The sequence below is a fragment of the Rattus norvegicus genome, chromosome 1, assembly GCF_021556685.1.
Source record: "Rattus norvegicus strain SHRSP/BbbUtx chromosome 1, alternate assembly SHRSP_T2T, whole genome shotgun sequence".
Taxonomy (NCBI): Eukaryota; Metazoa; Chordata; class Mammalia; order Rodentia; family Muridae; genus Rattus; species Rattus norvegicus.
Genome location: NC_141534.1, coordinates 271,885,492 through 271,903,874, shown reverse-complemented (window position 1 = coordinate 271,903,874; position 18,383 = coordinate 271,885,492). Strand labels below are relative to the sequence as shown.

At 39.2% G+C, this 18,383-nt stretch overlaps 2 protein-coding genes across 3 annotated transcripts in view; one reads left to right on the top strand and one right to left on the bottom strand.

Annotated features, from left to right (window-relative positions):
• Pdzd8 (PDZ domain containing 8) overlaps positions 1-15,060 on the top strand; it is a 57,762-nt gene extending 42,702 nt beyond the window's left edge. Inside the window, exons 4-5 of the mRNA NM_001107446.1 lie at positions 6,094-6,256; positions 9,373-15,060. Coding sequence (NP_001100916.1) covers positions 6,094-6,256; positions 9,373-11,573 — 2,364 coding nt within the window. The 3' untranslated portion in view covers positions 11,574-15,060. The remainder of the gene's footprint in view (positions 1-6,093; positions 6,257-9,372) is intronic.
• Positions 15,061-15,134: 74 nt separating this feature from the next.
• Positions 15,135-18,383, bottom strand: part of Slc18a2 (solute carrier family 18 member A2) — a 35,169-nt gene continuing 31,920 nt past the window's right edge. For both annotated transcript variants that reach the window (NM_013031.3, NM_001439928.1), the window contains 1 exon segment: positions 15,135-17,318. In NM_013031.3, coding sequence (NP_037163.1) covers positions 17,214-17,318 — 105 coding nt within the window. In that variant the 3' untranslated portion in view covers positions 15,135-17,213.

The following is an 18,383-nucleotide window of genomic DNA, read 5'->3' as shown; positions in this document are numbered from 1 at the left end:
TTTCTAAAGGATATTATGAAGGAGCCCAGCTGAGTCCCTCTGCCTTCCTGCAATACTGTGTACTTTCTTTTATACCCTCCGCACTATAGAAAGTAAGCAAGGCTACTTATTATGAGATCCTCAGGAGGGCTGAGCTGTACCAGCGAACCTCCAAAACATCTAAGTAAACTCTTTTCTTCACAAACATTCTGCTCCAGGCATTTTTTGGCTGTAACAAATATGAACTAATATATTCTCTTTATAAATAAATCTTACAAGCCAAATGTGATAGCATATGCATTTAGTCCTAGCACTGGAGGCAGAAGCAGGTAGATCTCTGTGTAGGCAGCTTGGTTTACATAAGTGAGTTCCTGGGCAGCCAGGGCAATATAGTGACACCCTGCTGAAGGGAGGAAGGGAAAAAAAAAAGTCCTCTAGGGCTAAATCACTTTTCAAATTTGGTAAAACTAATATGTAGAGACAGAAATTCAAACCCCACTGTGTACAAAAGTATCCCAGCTAACAATTGTCCTTCAAAAATTTTTTTTCAATATGCCATAACTATTTGGTAGGTTTTCACCTGTTCACTGGAAGTTAACTGCTAAATAGGTAAGCATCATTCCTGTAAGGAAAATATGTGCCTGTAGAGTCCGTGTGCAAAAACTTAATTTAGAATTCATTCTTGATCCTGTACAGATCTACCCACTTAAGCACCATGATGTGTGTGTGTGTGTGTGTGTGTGTGTGTGTGTGTGTGACAGAGACATCGAGAATGAGAGACTGAGACTCTAACTCTTAGAAAGGGAGGTCAGGAGAGAGGAGACAGATTATCACCATCATTGAGACAGGACATAAAAATTTATAAATAGGTTAAACTGTAATGACAGGTTTTGAAGCTTCCATGGGTAATTTAATTCTGGATATCAGACTCAGACAGTTATCATTAGTATATTAAATACTCATCTCCAAGCTGTGAATTATAATTGAGAGGTCAGGATTTCTAAGATGAGGGCAGACAAGATGGATTTGTGACTAAAATCCAAGTTTGATCCCAGAACCTACGTGGTGCAGAGAACCAACTCTCCTTGTAGAAGTGAGGGAGACTTCCACCTGTGTATTTCCTCCACACACATATGAATAAATGCAGTAAAAGTATAATTTAAGATTTTAAAAACTAGAATACTTTTATATTACATAAATTTTAACTGTTTGCAACACGTACGTACTTGGCAGATAAACGTGTTAGAAGTGTAACTATTTTACTGAATTGTCGGTTCAACTTGGTTATGATTAGAGAGCTCAGATTGCTTCCAGGCTAAGAACTACCTGCTTACTGTCTATCCATATAGAAAGCAGCATGCCTGCTGAAAGATCTACATGATTGATGATTTTTTTAATCATCCACGGCTTTTAAAAGTCACAACCATAATTGATGAACACACTAACTGTCAGTACAGATCATAAAGAAGCATGTTCTTGTTTGTGTTCATGTTCTGTACCCCCAGTGCACAGATGTAAGAGATACAAGAAATGTGATTCAGTTAGAAGCCACAGTAGTATTTTAAGGAGGAAAGCCTCATCTGTTCACAAATAACTGATAGAAGGACCTGTTAAGTTTATTAACAAACTGCAAACCCAAGCTGGGCAGATTTCTAACCCTCCACGGCTGCTAATACCCAGACCAATGCCCGTTACTTGCCAATCTAGTCTGGTTCTGGCTCCTTTTAATTCACATGTGATGACTCCCCAGGTACGGAGGGTTGGAAAGCACTAGTATCCACAGTAGGCATATAGAGAACGTTTATTTTTATTTTAAAAAATCATAAATTAATATTCAAAAACATGCTTAGAGTAAATAGGTATATTTTGTATATTCCATATATTTATTAAATGATAATATATTATAGGATCTGGTCTTAGATAAACAGAATGTCCATGAAGTGTGCTACAGCTGTTCTCTAGTCCAACTCTTATAGTCAGGATTATAGTTTTAGTTAAGTCAGCTGATGTCAGCTGGACGATTCTCATTTCACATTGCACCTCTGTCACCGTCTCTTCCCTCCAGTAATGCCATCAGCTGTAATCCTCAGTAGCAGTCCTAGCCGTTCCAGCTGCTTATGCTTTTACAACATGAATAGCCAAGTGTTGTGCCTCGTGTGATGCCTTCCCTAGACCACCCACCCAGAGGCAGTCCTTCCTCCCCTGCCTTCCCATCCCTGTCACCCGCACATGTCTGTGCCACATCTGCTTCATTGTTGAGGTGCAGCTTAGTCTCTAAAGCAAGGAACCACTGTTTAGGTTTTGGCTTTCATGCTGCCAACTCTGACAGACATTTGAGGCCCGAGGCCCTAGAGTTTTTATGTCTTCTGTCATCACAGAATTGATGTTGAGGGGTTTGACCCAAAATTTCCAGACAAATTCCATGATACAGCATTCTAGTCAGGACAGGCTGTGGGGCCTCACTTATCACCTCCTGCTGCGTGTGTCCTGGTACTTGCTTGGGGCAGAGGAAACTAGGCTGTCATAGTTTTCTAAGAGAAAAGTAAAAGGCAAACTTGCACAGTCCAAAGGGATGGTGAGCTAACTGCCTTGCTGCCTTATTTATAGTTTTATCTCTTGTCCATCCCTTGTCTGTCCTAAAACTCACCAATTGGGTTAGAATGTCCCTTGCCTCCCCGGGACTGGAATCACAAGCCACACCACCATGCTTCATCTTGTTCGTTTGTTCGCTCTTTCTTTCTTTCTTTCTTTCTTCTTTTTTTGGGGGGGTAATGTTTTGGGGACTGAACTCAGGTGATTGTGTTTACAGAGTGAGCACCATAGTTGAGCTCACTCTCAGCCTCACAGGTGCGTGCATGTGAGCGAGTATGAAATATGTATGTTAACCACATGTAGATGTCTTATGCACACATAAGTTAAAATAAATTCTTAGAAATTTGGAAGTTCAGTTCAATTATTTTCAAAGTAATAAAATAAATACTTGGAATGTATTTTTGTGGATTTTTTGCCTTGGGTACAGTATTTTTTTTTAAAGCTATATCTGATTTAATCCAGTATAAATTAAAGAAGTAAATTAAAAACCTAGGGCTCATCCAAAATAGTGCTCTGTGAATTGGGTACAATTGAGGAATTGGTACATTTGAGGAATTATTCATGTGTAAGACCTTGCTACCTGCACATGACAAGTTTCTCTTTTTCCTCCTCAAGATGTGCATTCCCCTTTCTCTTTGTGATGTGCAGCTCTCCCACACTGTGTTGAGGGTCATAGGATTGTTTTGTCATTCAGGCAGGAAATGTGAATTCTCCCGTCTCTGAGCTTGGTGTTGTTGATAGATTCTTATAGTTTCTCATAATGAGGTTCTCTTGTAGTTCTAGCTGGCTGGGAGTTTTTATTATGAGTAGATGTTGGAGTAAGTGGGGTTTCTTTTCTTTCTTTACTTTTTTTTTTTTATATAAGGGAGGTTTATTTGGAGGAAGGGAGGAGCATGAGGACCTGTGAGGACAGACAGACAGACAAGCAGAGCCATGAGGGCAGAGAAGAGGGGACAAAGAAGAGGGAAGAGAAAGGTTGGCCTGGAACACGTGGAAACAGAGAGAAGAGAGTGAGAGAGCTGGGATTTCTTTTGTAGTTGTTTAAGTATTTATGGCTTTTCCCATTATTTTGTTACTGTAGTAAACTAATTGATTCCTGAATGGTAACCAGTCTCAAATTCCATTTATGATTGTTATACTTTTATATTATATACAGTTAGAACTGTAATGTACAGTTATATTACTGATGTGGGATTAATCTCTTTATCCATGTTTGAATATTACAGATTAATAGTTTGGTTTACTTGATTTGTCTTTTTCTGTATTTGGGATTAATATCTGATTTAGGTAAGCATGTTTTTATCTCTTAATAAAGAACTACCATTAGCTAGTATGTGCATACCTGTAGTCAGGTGTTCTTGGCCTGCTGTCTCTATATGGTTTGATCAGCTTGTGTTGTAAGAGATCCTATCTCAAAAATAAAAAAATTTCCAAAACTTTACAAAACCTATCAGCACAAAAACTAAAGATCAGTTTTAATAAGGTCTATTTTACCAGCTACCAGTCACCAGCTAGGAAAAGTGAATGTCTAACTGAGCAGACTTTATATGTTAAAGCTCTAAAAACAGAAATGCTTGTATATTAGCAGAAATTTTAGAAACATATCCTTAAAAAGCAGGAGTGAGAGACGCTAGCTAAAGAACAACACAAGCATTCTGATTTCTAACTGAGCACACTTGAGGGACTGCCATCTGGAAGGGTGTGGCGCCTTATGCGCTCTTCCTTTTTATTTTTTAATAAACAAGTTGAATGGGAACAAGTTGAATATTGCTGTTATTTTAATTCATAAGTGTTAATCTGCTGTATTTATTCCTGACAAATTGAATAAGTGACAGGTTTAGTTAACAAAATGCTCTAAATGAGATAAATGGCATTTCATTTATCAATAAGTCTTAGTAAAATATATTTGTAAACTCCCTTTATAATCCTCACAGAAAAGGAAATCCAATACACTCATCACTCCGCAGCAAATTAGTTTTTGCCTCTAACTTCTCACCCCTCTAGGTGTTCAAGCTATACATATTCCTTCATATACTTTAACTTTTATATGTTAAAGTGATCATTATAGTGTGTTGTTTAAGGAATAATGATGAGAAAGTAACTATGCATACCATCAGCACAGATGCAGTGTTTGGGTTTTTTTTTAATATCTTTTAAGTTTCTTCATCCCCCCCTCCTGAAACAGGCTATCTCTATGTAGCCCTAGCTGTGCTGGAGCTCACTGTTTACACTAGGCTGGCCTCAAAATCAGAGAGGTCCACCTGCCTCTGCCTCCCAGCACTGGGACTAAAGGTGTGCATCATCATGCCCAGCTTTAAGTATCTTTAAAGGTTTTATTTTATGTGTGTAGGTGTTTTTGCCTGCATATAGGTCTGTATACAACATTTCTACATTGTCTGCAGAGACCAGAAGGGGACATTAGGTCTCCTGAGACTAGTTACAGACAATTGTGAGCCACCGTATGGGTATGAGGAGTCAAACCATGGTCCTCTAGGGAAGCAGCCTGCATTGATCCCCTTACAGATGGTTGTGAGCCACCATCTGGTTGCTGGGAATTGAACTCAGAACCTCTGAAAGAGCAGTCAGTGCTCTTAACCACTGAGCCATCTTCAGGCCCCTCAATTCTTAATTTCATATTAAAGTATAAGCAAATGCAAATTATAACAGTAGTTCTAGATAGAATGATTAGGAATGGTTTTCTTTTAATTTGTTTCTTTAATTCCAAAATTCGTACTATAGCTGTGATCCCTTTAAAAACCATGTTGAATGCACTGTATTTAATGTTTTCATACATGTATGTATATATTTTTATGTTTGATGTGTATATTTTGACCCTCTCCCTCACTTCCCCAGGACCTTCATACTCCCTTACCTCTCACATTCTCATGTTCTCTAATTTCTTGATAGACTTGATTCTTTGAAAATTTTATACTTGTACTTTACTTTTGATCACATCCTCTCCCCACTCCCTCTAGTCTCCCAGACCCTCCCCAGCACATCCTTGCTCCCAATTTCATGTCATCTTTCCCAATCTTCCATAGCTCACTGAGTCTAACTAGTGCTTACATAAATGTGGGCCCGGGCTATCCCCTGGAGCATGGGCAGACTTCCAATGGTGGCCACATACCCAGAGAGAAGTAACTCTCTCTTCCCCCAGCAGCCATAGCTCCTCAGCCAGACTGCCCCCAGAGCACGCTTCTCTCCTTACTGCGTCATCAGCTCCTCTTCCTCTTCCTTGTAAAGAATAGCACATGTCCAGTTGGTGTTGCCTGCATGTTCATGGGTATGCGCCACACACACAGCATAGGACAGGAGCATAGGCAGATACCTTTTTTGATGTTTTTATGACTACATTTAAGTCATCATAATCTGAAAGTATGTTCATTTATATTGTTAGTAATGGCTTCATTTCTCATATGTCTGTAATTATATTATAGTCACAGTGATTTAAAAGTCATGTATTCGTGTTCTTGTGTATTACTTTATCTCAATGTTTTCTTTGTTTTTAATCCTTTATCAAAGGTTGAATTAATAAAAGGGAATTTACAAAGTGTCGGACTTACACTTCGTCTTGTTCAGTCAACTGATGGCTATGCTGGGCATGTCATAATTGAAACCGTGGCCCCAAACTCACCTGCTGCCATTGCAGATCTTCAGCGGGGAGATCGGCTCATTGCTATTGGAGGTAATTACATGCTGTGCAGCATAACTTATGTGTACAGAGGAACTACAAAATTGGTTGAAGAGGGTTTTTTTTTTCCCTCTCTCTTTTCCCTATTTCTGAAACAAGCGTCTGTTAGTTTTATAATGGAAAAATCTTTGATTCTAAAGAAAATTGTAAAAGAGGCCTTAACATGTTTGTAAAAAACAAGTGCCAGTTTAGCCCTGGTCTTTAAATATATTTCAGCTTTAAACCACTTTACCAGAATTTTCTAATTTCCTTTCCCTTCCCACCTTCTCCTCTATGTATTTTAAATACAAAATTAAGAGCCAGATAATAGTTCCTTCCTGTATGTCCATTACCCATGACCCTAAATGTGCTGCTTGTGTTAGCACTACTCTCATCATTTTGTAGCACTAGAAATGAACAGGAGATGAATATTCCTTGCCTGAGAGGGAGGATCCACCTAATCCTATTCTGAGGCTTCATATTATATGAAAGACCTGTGGTTTGTCAGTATGCTGTTATTCCGAATCCAACCCCAATCTCTATGGTGTGGTGAATACGGCATACCTTCCTAAACTGGATTGTTTGTTGTAAATAATAAAAATAAAACTGAGTTATCTGCTTGAGTATATGCATATAATAACAGGAATCCACTGTACACAGCAGTACAGTAGTAACCCAAGAACACATGAAATTGGCTATAATTAATCTTAATCTTTTCAGAATAGTATAGTGTATTCTTTTACAGCTGAGAAAGTAAGGTAAAGCAGTTTCCAAAAAAGGAGTTGTCGCTGGATATATTAGACTCTGCTTTTGGTTCAAATCCATCTTGATATTAAGATAATAAAAACAATTTAGTTAAGCACCTGGAGTTAAATTAGCATTTCATGTGGAAATCTCTCTGATTGTGGTATACAAAGGACCACACATTCCATATTTACCCTGCAATAATGTTCAAAACTCATTCTGATTCGGAAAAACTGGGGTGGAGTCTTTATTATTTACTTTTATTTATTCATTTATTTATTTTGATTTTATCAAGACAGGGTTTCTCTGTGTAGCCCTAGCTGTTCTGGAACGCACTCTGTAGACCACCACCACCAGCCAAGACCCTGCATTTCTAACAAGTTCCCCAGGTCATGCTAGTTTTCCTGGTTCATGAACACAGAGGAGGAATTAAAGTAAACCTCATCCATTACACACCTCTGTATATAAATATAAAAAGTTTGTCTTCTTCACCCAAACCATGGTTCAGTATAAATGTTTTTGCAGTAGTACATAGCCTATTTTGGTCTTACATGTAAGTTATTTTTTTATTATTATTTTGACTTTTAATATGACTTTTAAGTTCTGTTTTCAGTTATATAAGTAGCAAATACCTAATATGCAAAATAAATAAAAGTCCAAATTATACAAATCTTTATAGAGAAAAAAGCAAAAGTCAACCTGTTCAAGATATCCAATGTTGGGGTTGGGGATTTAGCTCAGTGGTAGAGCGCTTACCTAGCAAGCGCAAGGCCCTGGGTTCGGTCCCCAGCTCCGAAAAAAAAAAAAAAAAGATATCCAATGTTTATAAAAGTACCACCAAGTTTTATTGATTAAAAATTCAGATATTGTAGACATTTGTTGTTAAAAGTTTCAAATATAACAGAAAAACTTAAGTATGCATGTTTTCTTTCCATGAGTTTGCATGTACCACATGCACGCAGTGTCTGCAGAGGCCAGAAGCAATAACCTTTCCTGGAACAGGAGGTACACAGGACTATGAGCCACCATGTGGATGCTAGAAATAGAATCCCATTCTCTAAAAGAGAAGCAGTGCTCCTAACTGCTAAAGCTGTCTTCTCAGCACCACAGAAAGCTTTGTTTCCTCATGCCCTCCTCCTATATAAATAAATATATCCCTTGTCCCAACTCTGGGACATAAATTCAAGTCCTATGATATATTTTTAGTAATTCATTTTTTAAATAAATTTTCCTTATGTTCATAGGTATTTCTTAAATTATAGTAATAGTTCATTTGGATTTACAAAAGTTTTAGTAATAGATTGGTAGTAGTAGAAAGAAGATTGGCAAAATATGTTCAGTTTCAATAATAAAGTTAATTTTGCTGTTTTCTAAATCTCTGAGCATGTTTAAAATATTCTGAAAGAAAAATCCAGATCCCCACAGATGCTAGTTATCATGACCACCTCCAGAGTACCTGAGATGAGGGCAAGTTTCCCAAAGCACAAATAAAGAGGTAGAGTTGGGGTGAGGCTTTTGCCCATGTATTAGAGCTCAGCAGATGATATTTTATCAGTGTATATGTCATGCTACTGTGCTCCTGGGTCATAGTACTCTTAGACAGAAGCAGTAGAAGTTGTTAAGCCACATCAGTCAGGAAGATCCCTATGAAGAAGCTCAGAATTCCACTGATGTTTTGAGCTGAAACTGGAAAATGTGGGCATCAAAGCTGCAAAGGTCTGATGAGAGATGGTTAAAGGTATTTTGTGACTGAAGTTAAAGACCAGTGGTCAGGAGGAAGATCAGAACATCAAAGATCAAAGGAACAGAGAAAGTTATGACTGACACCTGTGGGAACAAGAAGTCAGCTGTCTCCAGAATTGCATTAAGAGGTAGCAAGTTGATTTACAGTCAGGACAAGACAATGTGTATTGTAATCAATTTGTAACTTTAAAGCAACTTACCTCTTACACTTTTCATTCTTAAAACAGTTGATCATTTATAAACAGGATCTGTGAAAGGGTCTGACATTGGTTTCTAAATGTAAATCAGTTGTTTGCCAGCACTGGACTTTTTTGAGAACTTCCTTCATTCAGTAAAATGTCAGCTTTCCACCATTCAGAATGGTTTATCCATTCATGAACCTGTTTAAATAGTCTCTGCTCACTTCCGTACTTGCTGGACATGAGGTTGTTTATGTCAAGAGGGAGTGGGAGGCCATTAGAATTAGAAGCTGCTCAGGGTTTTGTAGCAGTATTTCCAGGGTACCATGCGCTGATTAATTTGAAATTTAAATATTTTTTGAGGCTTCCTATTACTCTTTTTTTAATTAAATAATCATGAGGTGATGACAATAGACGAGTTTCATTGCTGTAGTTTACGTTGTGCCCCTTTTGAATCTTAACCAGGTGTGAAAATCACATCGACACTGCAAGTGTTAAAACTCATCAAGCAGGCCGGCGACCGCGTGCTGGTGTACTACCAGAGGCCTGTTGGGCAGAGTAACCAAGGGGCCATGCTGCAAGATAGTCTGGGCCAGCTGGAAGAAAACTTTTTGTCAAGCTCCTGCCAGCCAGGTTATGAAGAGGAAGCTGCTGGATTGCCAGTGGATAGTGAGACTAGAGATCTAGATTCCGAATTTGAAGACTTGGCAGGTGATGTCAGAGTACAAACAGAGTTGAAAGAGGAGACACAACCGTTGAGTCACAGTCCCAAACGTACTCCAACAACACTTTCTATTAAACCCCTTGGCGCTATATCCCCAGTTTTAAATCGTAAATTAATTTCAGGAATCCACCCACCACCACAAAAACTTCCATCCAAAGAAGGAAATAAACCATCAACTCTAAAAACTTCAGAGGCCACAGAAGCAGCACAAGTGTCCAAACCCCAAGTACCCACTTTCAAACCACCTGTGCCCCCACGACCACAGGGGAGAGTGCCTCTGCCTCCCACTGACACCTCAGCTCAGGCAGACCCGGAAACCACAGAAAAGCCAGAGAAGGTGCTGCTCCCTCCTCCTCCTGCAGATAAACCCGCTGAGAAGCAAGTGAAGAGTGTGGATCACGGAGAAGATGTGGCAGCAGGTAAGCAGCCTCCAGCAAAGCAGGAAGTAGTGAAAGATGCTCCTTCAGAGAGTTCTGCTCCCACTAAAGACCCTTCAGATGACCATCAGATGTGGGAATCGTCAGAGGTTCTGTATCGTAATAAGGTAGGAAAGTGGTCAAGAGCCAGAGCATCTTGTGTGTTCGACATAGAAGCCTGCCACAGGTACCTGAACATTGCACTGTGGTGCAGGGATCCGTTCAAGTTAGGAGGTCTCATCTGTTTGGGGCATGCTAGTTTAAAACTGGAGGAGGTGGCTTTAGGATGCCTAGCTACATCAAACATGGAATACCTTTCAAAGTTCAGACTGGAGCCTCCTGCACCTAAGGCCATGGTCACGAGAACTGCACTGCGTAATCTGAGTATGCAGAAGGGCTTCAATGACAAGTTTTGTTTTGGTGACATTACTATTCATTTCAAGTATTTGAAGGAAGGAGAACCAGACCACCAGATAGTTCCTAGTGTAGAGAAAGAAAGAGAACTCCATGTGGTTGAGGAAGTTTCTACACTCCCTAAAGAGGACCATTTTGTGGGACAGATGAGTTTGTCAGAAAATAAACATAGTTTTCAAGATACTCAGTTCCAAAACCCAACTTGGTGTGATTACTGTAAGAAAAAGGTGTGGACAAAAGCTGCTTCCCAATGTATGTTCTGTGCTTATGTCTGTCATAAAAAATGTCAGGAAAAGTGTCTAGCTGAGACGCCTCTTTGTGGAGCGACTGAGAGGCGAGTAGACCGGACCCTGAAAAGCCTCAGGCTGGAAGGACAGGACCCACTCTTGGGCCTTCCTCCTCGTGTGGAGATGGAAGCTAACAAGTCAGTCAATAAAACAACAGGGTTGACAAGGCATATCATTAACACTAGCTCTCGCTTACTGAATCTGCGTCAAGTCTCTAAAACCCGCCTTGCTGAACCAGGAACAGATCTTGTAGAACCATCACCAAAACACACACCCAATACGTCAGACAATGAAGGCAGTGACACAGAGGTCTGTGGTCCAAACAGTCCTTCCAAACGAGGAAACAGTGCAGGAATAAAGTTAACGAGAAAGGAAGGAGGGCTGGATGACAGTGTTTTTATTGCAGTTAAAGAAATTGGCCGTGATCTATACAGAGGCTTGCCCACCGAAGAGAGGATTCAGAAGCTAGAGTTCATGTTGGATAAGCTGCAGAATGAAATCGATCAAGAGCTGGAACACAACAATTCCCTCGTTAGAGAAGAAAAAGAAACAAATGATACAAGGAAGAAATCAGTTCTTTCCGCTTCTTTGGCTAAATCAGGAGAAAGACTACAAGCTCTGACACTTCTGATGATCCACTACAAAGCAGGCATTGAAGATATTGAAACCTTAGAAAACCTGTCCCTAGACCAGCATTCGAAAAAGATGAACAAATACACAGAAGACACAGAAGAAGACCTCGACAGTGAGATAAGCCAGTTGATAGACTCTCAGCCATTCAGCAACATCTCTGATGACTTGTTCGGCCCATCTGAGTCAGTGTAACCAACAGGCCATTTCAGCTTTCACGTGGTTGGGGACAAGATGTATCTAAAGTGCCACGGGTACAGTCACGTTCAGTTCTCTCATGGTGCACTTTGGCCTGTTCTGTAGTTACTTGCTTGTATGAGAAAGAAAAGGCAGTTTTCAGCAGAAACATGACCAGCTCATCAAATTGGTTGTTTCGGGTTGTGCTTATAGCTATGAGTTTTTTGGATTTATACTGGGAATTGGGTTTTATTAATTTATTTTTAACCTTTTCTAATTATGTAAGCTAACTTTGTGTTTGTGTATGTGTGATGTCTCACTGTCACTTTTTTCTTTCCTCCGGGTTTTTAATTAGTGTTGAATAAGATCCTGTCCAGATTCCTGAAATATTCTCTTTCATTTTCATCACGGTTATAACAACAGATTTGTTGCATGCCTCAATTGACCACAGTAATCATTGAGGGGACAGGTTTGAGTCTTCTCCCTTCTCTGTTTTGAGGTTTGTCAGCTGTAGTTCCTGATGCTTTTGTTAATGGGGCTTGGGGGACTTTTGTTTTATTTTGCTTTTGTTATTGCCAAATGTAAATGAAAGCTTACCCCACAGCTTTAATCTGTTATGCTTATATAGTTTAATTTTTTTACATATATTGCTTGCTTCTTATGCTTCTGTGATATTTTTAAAGCTTTTATGCAGTGAAAGTGTAGTAAAATTACAGTGATTAACTAGAAGAGGTTGCATTGAATAGAGAATAAATGCAAAGTCCAGTTGGTCAAGAATTTTGTAGAGAGGATAACAAGATTTTATTACTGAAGAACAGTAACCAGTAGAATTTTGAAATACCTTTCAGATGTTGATGCTTTCCTTTTAAGTGGAGGTTGTGGACACTCATAATGACTTTTCACCTTTGGTTCTCCCATAGGAGATAAAGCATGTGCAAGGACATTTAAAATCTCACAGGACTTATTCTGAAGATGACTGTATTCATAACTGGCTTTGTTTGTATGATGTGGAGGGCAACTACACAGATTATGTTTACTACATCACTACTGGTGTCTTGTGGCCTTAACGGAATGTCGGTCATTCTGAGTACTTCAGTAGTTCAGACCATCTTCATTCATTGTAAAGAAAAGTAAAAACAGACAGTGTGCATAGTTTGCTAAAGGGAAGGCCTGTGTGCTATTGGACCATCTAGTGGATGCTGGTAACAAACCACCGAGACAAATAGATGAGCTCGGCCTGAATTGCTATATCTTAAAAGTCTAAGCTTGTTATACCTATAGAATAGAAGAGTGTCTTCCCCCTTTACAGGTAACTACAGGTACTACTTTAACATAAACCAACTAAATTTAAAAATATATGAAACAGCTCTTTGGCTGCAGAAAAATGCATAGTATAATACACTGACCCAGTCTGTAGCCCAGACTCCAGCAGGAGTTTAAGGTCAAGCTCTTTAGTGATCTGTGCAGCCATAGGCAGGTCACAAAGGGTCATGCAGCTTCCCCAGCTCCAAAGGTACTCATTCTTCCTCACAGGACTGTTATGAGGAAAACAGGAGCATAACTGCAAAGGCGCTTTGAACAGTAAAATGCTGTAAAAATAAGAGGTATTACTTATATGAGAAAACATTGTTGAGTATAAAAAAAGTTATTTCAATCTTAAACTTAATAGCTAACTCTCACTCTCATTATTAAGTGAAATATTGGGGCGCAGACCTACCTTTGTCAGGCTTACAGCAAGGCTACATCTGTGTAACCCCACCCCACCCCCACTCTTACTGTTTATTTAAGCATGTTCACAACTTAAAAGAACACCACAGAGAAGGACTTCCCACTACAAATCCCAGAAGCTAAAGTGTTCCACATTTTATATGCTTGAAACAAATGGTCTGCCCAAAGTATAGGCATACTTCATCTTGTAAACAGTAACCTGCCATTTTGTAAGCCTGCCATTGCTACCCTGAAGGCGCACGGCTGTAAGTGGCTGGTGTGTTCACGGATCACGCCATGGAAGTTTTAGTGGTGCCCAAGCATGCTCCTGCACTGATGCGTTTGAAAGAGCTATAGAAGTAATGCAAAGCTTTCGTTCTGAGAATCTACTCATGCTTTAAGGTATTTATCTCCGTGGAACCACAATCATGGAAAGCTCAACAGTGCTGCTGATTATGTTTGTAAAATATACCTTTGATGTAGTGCAATATTTTTCTATTGGGAGAGACAGGAGAGGCATCACAGTTGGGAGCTCCAAATACCCTTAAGCATAGTAAGGTGTAAGGCTTCAATTTAAAAGATTGTGTTATATTACATTACTCATGTAATCTTGCTGCCATGCTATGTTATCAATAGCTAAAATAATAATAAAGACTACCACGAAAAATAAGAATATCTTCATTTGATGACATTTAAAACAGGTGACTGGTTCTTCTCTGGCATTATTACCTCGTATAATTTGGCCATGCAGACAAGCTAACAGTCCACTTTTACTAAACAAATATGTGAAAGCATTCAGATTTTACTGTTGATTCCTTACTGTTTGAAACAGATATATGCATTTTCTTCTACTGCTATATAGTAATAATAGATTATTACTCATTGTGAGACCTGTCTCAGAAAAGAAAAATTAAACTATTTAAAGTGTACTCTTTTCATTGGTATTAAGTTGAAAGACTGGGTTAGGCAAAATGAATAACATTTTAGTATTATTTTGCAATCATAATATGCTATTTTTTTTAAATTATTTATTGTGTTGCTTTTTTTGAGACAGAATCTCTCCGGCCTCGAACTCAATAGAGCTCTGCCTGCCTCTCTTCTGGAGTGCTGGGGTTAAAGGCATTTCCCACCATGCCTAGCTGTACTTACTGTATTTCTTAGCATCCGACTTTGTTCAGTAATGCTAGAACTTACAGTGTAGATACTTTCTCATTCTAAGAACAGCCTAAAACTTTGAGAGTAAAGTCTAACTTAAAAATATTAAGCATTTTAAACATATTTGGTTCTAATAAGACAGAGTTTAAATTTTTAAGTCCCCTAAAGTTTTGAAATTGCTTCAATTTTTAAAGAAATGTATTACTTTGACTTTTAAATTGAAGTGATGGCTTTCTTTAGCAAACAAGGGTGGAAAGGGGGGTTACTTTCATCCTTTTTGATCCCTTAATGTTCCTTAAGGTCTGAGTAAACCAGCAGGCCACCCTAATCCTGGAAACTGCCATGCATATCACATTCAAAACGATCCTTATTTCTAGGTCTTTCAGAGCCTGTTCTGTCCTGTGGCTAAGTATTACCGTTCTCTTCATCAGACGGTTACCTGTTCACAGCAATTAGAACAATTCATCTGAGTTAAAGTCCAGGGCAAGTCACTGTCTTTCTACACTGATAGGGTATAACAAGTCTTATATTTCATTTAAAGGAAGCAATGGGAGGCCAAAGAGGACGGTTCACCCTAGCCTGAAGTGACTTGCTTGATGCCTGCAAACACAGAGAATGCTTTTTGATTAAATATCTACAGCCAAAACAGCGTTACATATTTTATTCTAGCCACAGTGTTGATGAAATGGTTTATAAAAGAATACAGGCAGGCACGGCAGTGTTGAAGAAGATTTATTAAGTAATCTCACTAAAGTGCAACCAGCACAGATACACTTAGCAGCCAAGCGGGAGTTGAGTATTACTACCTCACTAAGATTTTTGTGTCTGAATTACCAAGTACAAACAAAAGCCACCTCTACTTTAAACATAAACATTGAGACAGCTGTAAGTTCTTTGTTCTGGTACATGCACAGTATTTTTTATCACTATTTTCAGTCTTGTGTACCCAGGATATTAATCGTCTTTCCTTTCCCCTCACAAACAACTTGTCCTTTCCTCTCCAAATAGTTGTGCAATTTTTCTTTTTTCTCTTCCCTGGAGAGCAGTAACAGGTATGCCTTTGCTGGTCGTTTTTACTGAAGCTGAAGCCTCAAAAGCAGAAATGACAGGAGTCAGTTCTTGTATGTGGTATTATGGGCAGGGACAACTACAAGCCCTCTCTTATATCACATCTAAAGGCGTCCTGGGAAGGGTTAAGCCTGCCTTTCAGCCATGTGAGAGCAGCCATCTCTCAGAGTTGCAGACCTGCGACTGCCCAAGGGTTTAGTGAGTAGGAACCCGATAGCCCCCAAACATACCAGACTTCAGATCACCAAGGTCCCACAGAGAGCTCCATAAAGCAAACGAAATGTCTGCCACCCTTCTGAAGGATGTGTAATAGCCAATAAGATGTGAGGGGTTGTTATCCTAAAGTTCTCTTCATGTCCAACATCACACAGTTCAGCTTAACAAAATTGACAGTTTTTTTTTTTTGATTACAGAACTGCAGAATTGATACTATTTAAGACAGATCCCATACTGTGTTTGTATTCCAGAAGATTGTAATCTCATACAAAGCAATTATAGATAGTGTTCACTAGCAGTATTAGCTGGCATACTGAAAAGATCGATCAGTGTTGTCGTGCTTAGGAACATTGTTCTACCAGCGCACAGATGATGCAGTAACACACACACGCTTGTAGATGGTTTTCTCTGCTTCAGAAAGGGAAGGTGTCCCGACCACTCCATTACCTTGAACATTACTGTGCTAGACACGGGCAGTTTCATTGCATCCATCTTTGCGTGAAACTCATTTCTACATTGATATGAACAACCTTTTAGGAGTCTAAAAAATAACAGCAACTCAAAATTAACAAATCTCTAGAAAAAACACTCAGATGACCTGAAGCAGGTGGGAGATGTGATAGTTTGATTTTTCACATTATAGCAGCTTGATAGCCTTGTTTTCTAGAACATGAGCCGGATTTGATAAACCACATCATACTTAACCTTGACTGTTTAAAGTGCATAACGTTTTGTTCTCACCCAAGAAGACCATCAAGCATTTATATAAAAGAAAGCAGCATTTGGATTCTCTCCTCTGCCTTCAGAACATTCATGTTTCACCCCTTGTCGGCTTTAGTGACTGCTGCCGATGACATAACCCAGAAAATCATTTACAACCATTCAGGTGGGTGGTTACAACAGAAAACTAGTGCCAGCAAAGGTTTATGAATAAGTCTGAAAGATGGCTGATAAAGTCTCTTCCCTCTGCACTTAAGATGACGAGTTGTAAATTCCTAAACACATTGGTACTAGTTACAAGTTAAATAACAACACATTCAGTGTTGGTACATAACGCGCTGTCTTACATGGTTCTGTTTCTCAGACTGCTAGTTTTTTGTTGGAGAGTCTCAAGATAATGTGTGCTTTAAACACTCATTACCAGTATTCAGAAAAAAAATAAGATTTTTTTGTCCAAGTGTTAATGAATGTAAGTTTAAAAATTATATTTAATTTGGATTCAAATATTTATACATTTACAGTATACCTATTTCGTCAAAATATATTGTATAATATTAATAAAATCAAATACATAAAATAAAGTTTTCAACACTATTTATACAAACCCCTAGAAAAGCTGCTTTTTCTTTATAAGGCTGTTGGCAGTCAATCATAACCATGGAAAAGAAAGTATCACCTTTGGTTGTTTTTACTCTTTGCCAGCAATGGATGGTGGGACTAAGACAGCTCTGCATAAGTCATCTCACTGGAAACACTTCTACACAGTTAAACATTTGGCGACGTTAGAGGGTCTCAGTCACTTTCAGATTCTTCATCATCACCGATGGGATATGACTGGACATTATTCTGAGTGTACATCTTTGTTTTAATGGGACAGTTGTGGTCCATGAGGATAGCCTGAAAGCAAAATGCAAGCACATTAACTTCTTGTTTTATAAAGATAAGATGGCTTTCACCTGCTGCTTTTACGGATCACTTCTCTGAAAGCTGTATAGTCTATTAAACAGTCATTCCTAGCAGTTGCCATCCCTTGACCTTGAAGGTCTGTCATGCGGTGAAAAGTTTCAGGCAATAGGCAAGAAGTGAAACATCTAGGATGTTTTCATTGTCCTTGTTGGAGATAGAAGCCGAGGTCCATGATCCAAAGGTAGGTTAGGTTTTACAGAAGTTAACCTGAGAGTTTTGTACGGGGTGGAACTGAGGACCTCATTGCGTCAAACTTCCGTTTTATAGAGTACCACGACAGGGGACTTCATGAAGGTGTTTGAAGGGAGCTCTTGTTGGAAGTATAGGGGCGTCTGAACTAGAATCCACCATTAATTCCAGTCATGGACCTTGCTCTGGTGCTAGCCATCTACACAGACTGTTTTACAGTATGTTAAGATCACATTCTGCCATGGCCCCTTAGTTTGTTAGGTCAAACATCCCGGGGCTTTGTTCACAAATGTGAATTTCAGACATCTCTCTAGATCCTACTTTAGCACAAGTACATGCATAAAGTTCCTCTGCCCTCTTCTCTTTCTGAAAATTAAACAAGAAATAAGTAACTGCAAAAGAAAAAGCATCAAAAATGATGCTTTCATTTCAGAGCATCTTTAAGAAGTACTTGCAGTTGTTCCTGCTGACAGCGTCCAACCCTCCAGTCGTCTGGAAGTTCAGCTGACCCCTCAGGAACGTGGCTGCAAGTCACTAAAGCTTTAGCTTTCAAAGTGAGTCTAGATGGCGTTTTGAGAGACCGGGTAGAGGCTTAAAGAACTTAATCAAGGAGAGCTGTGAACCTGAATCAGCAGTTAAGAGCTTTGGCTCCCCTTCCAAAGGACCCAGGTTCAATTCTCAACATCCATATAGCAGCTCACAACCATCAGGTAACTCCAGTTCTAAGGAACTTGACAGTCCAACACAGACACGGGTAGGGAAATAAGAATTTAAAAAGAAAACAGAACCAAGGGATATATTCCCTGA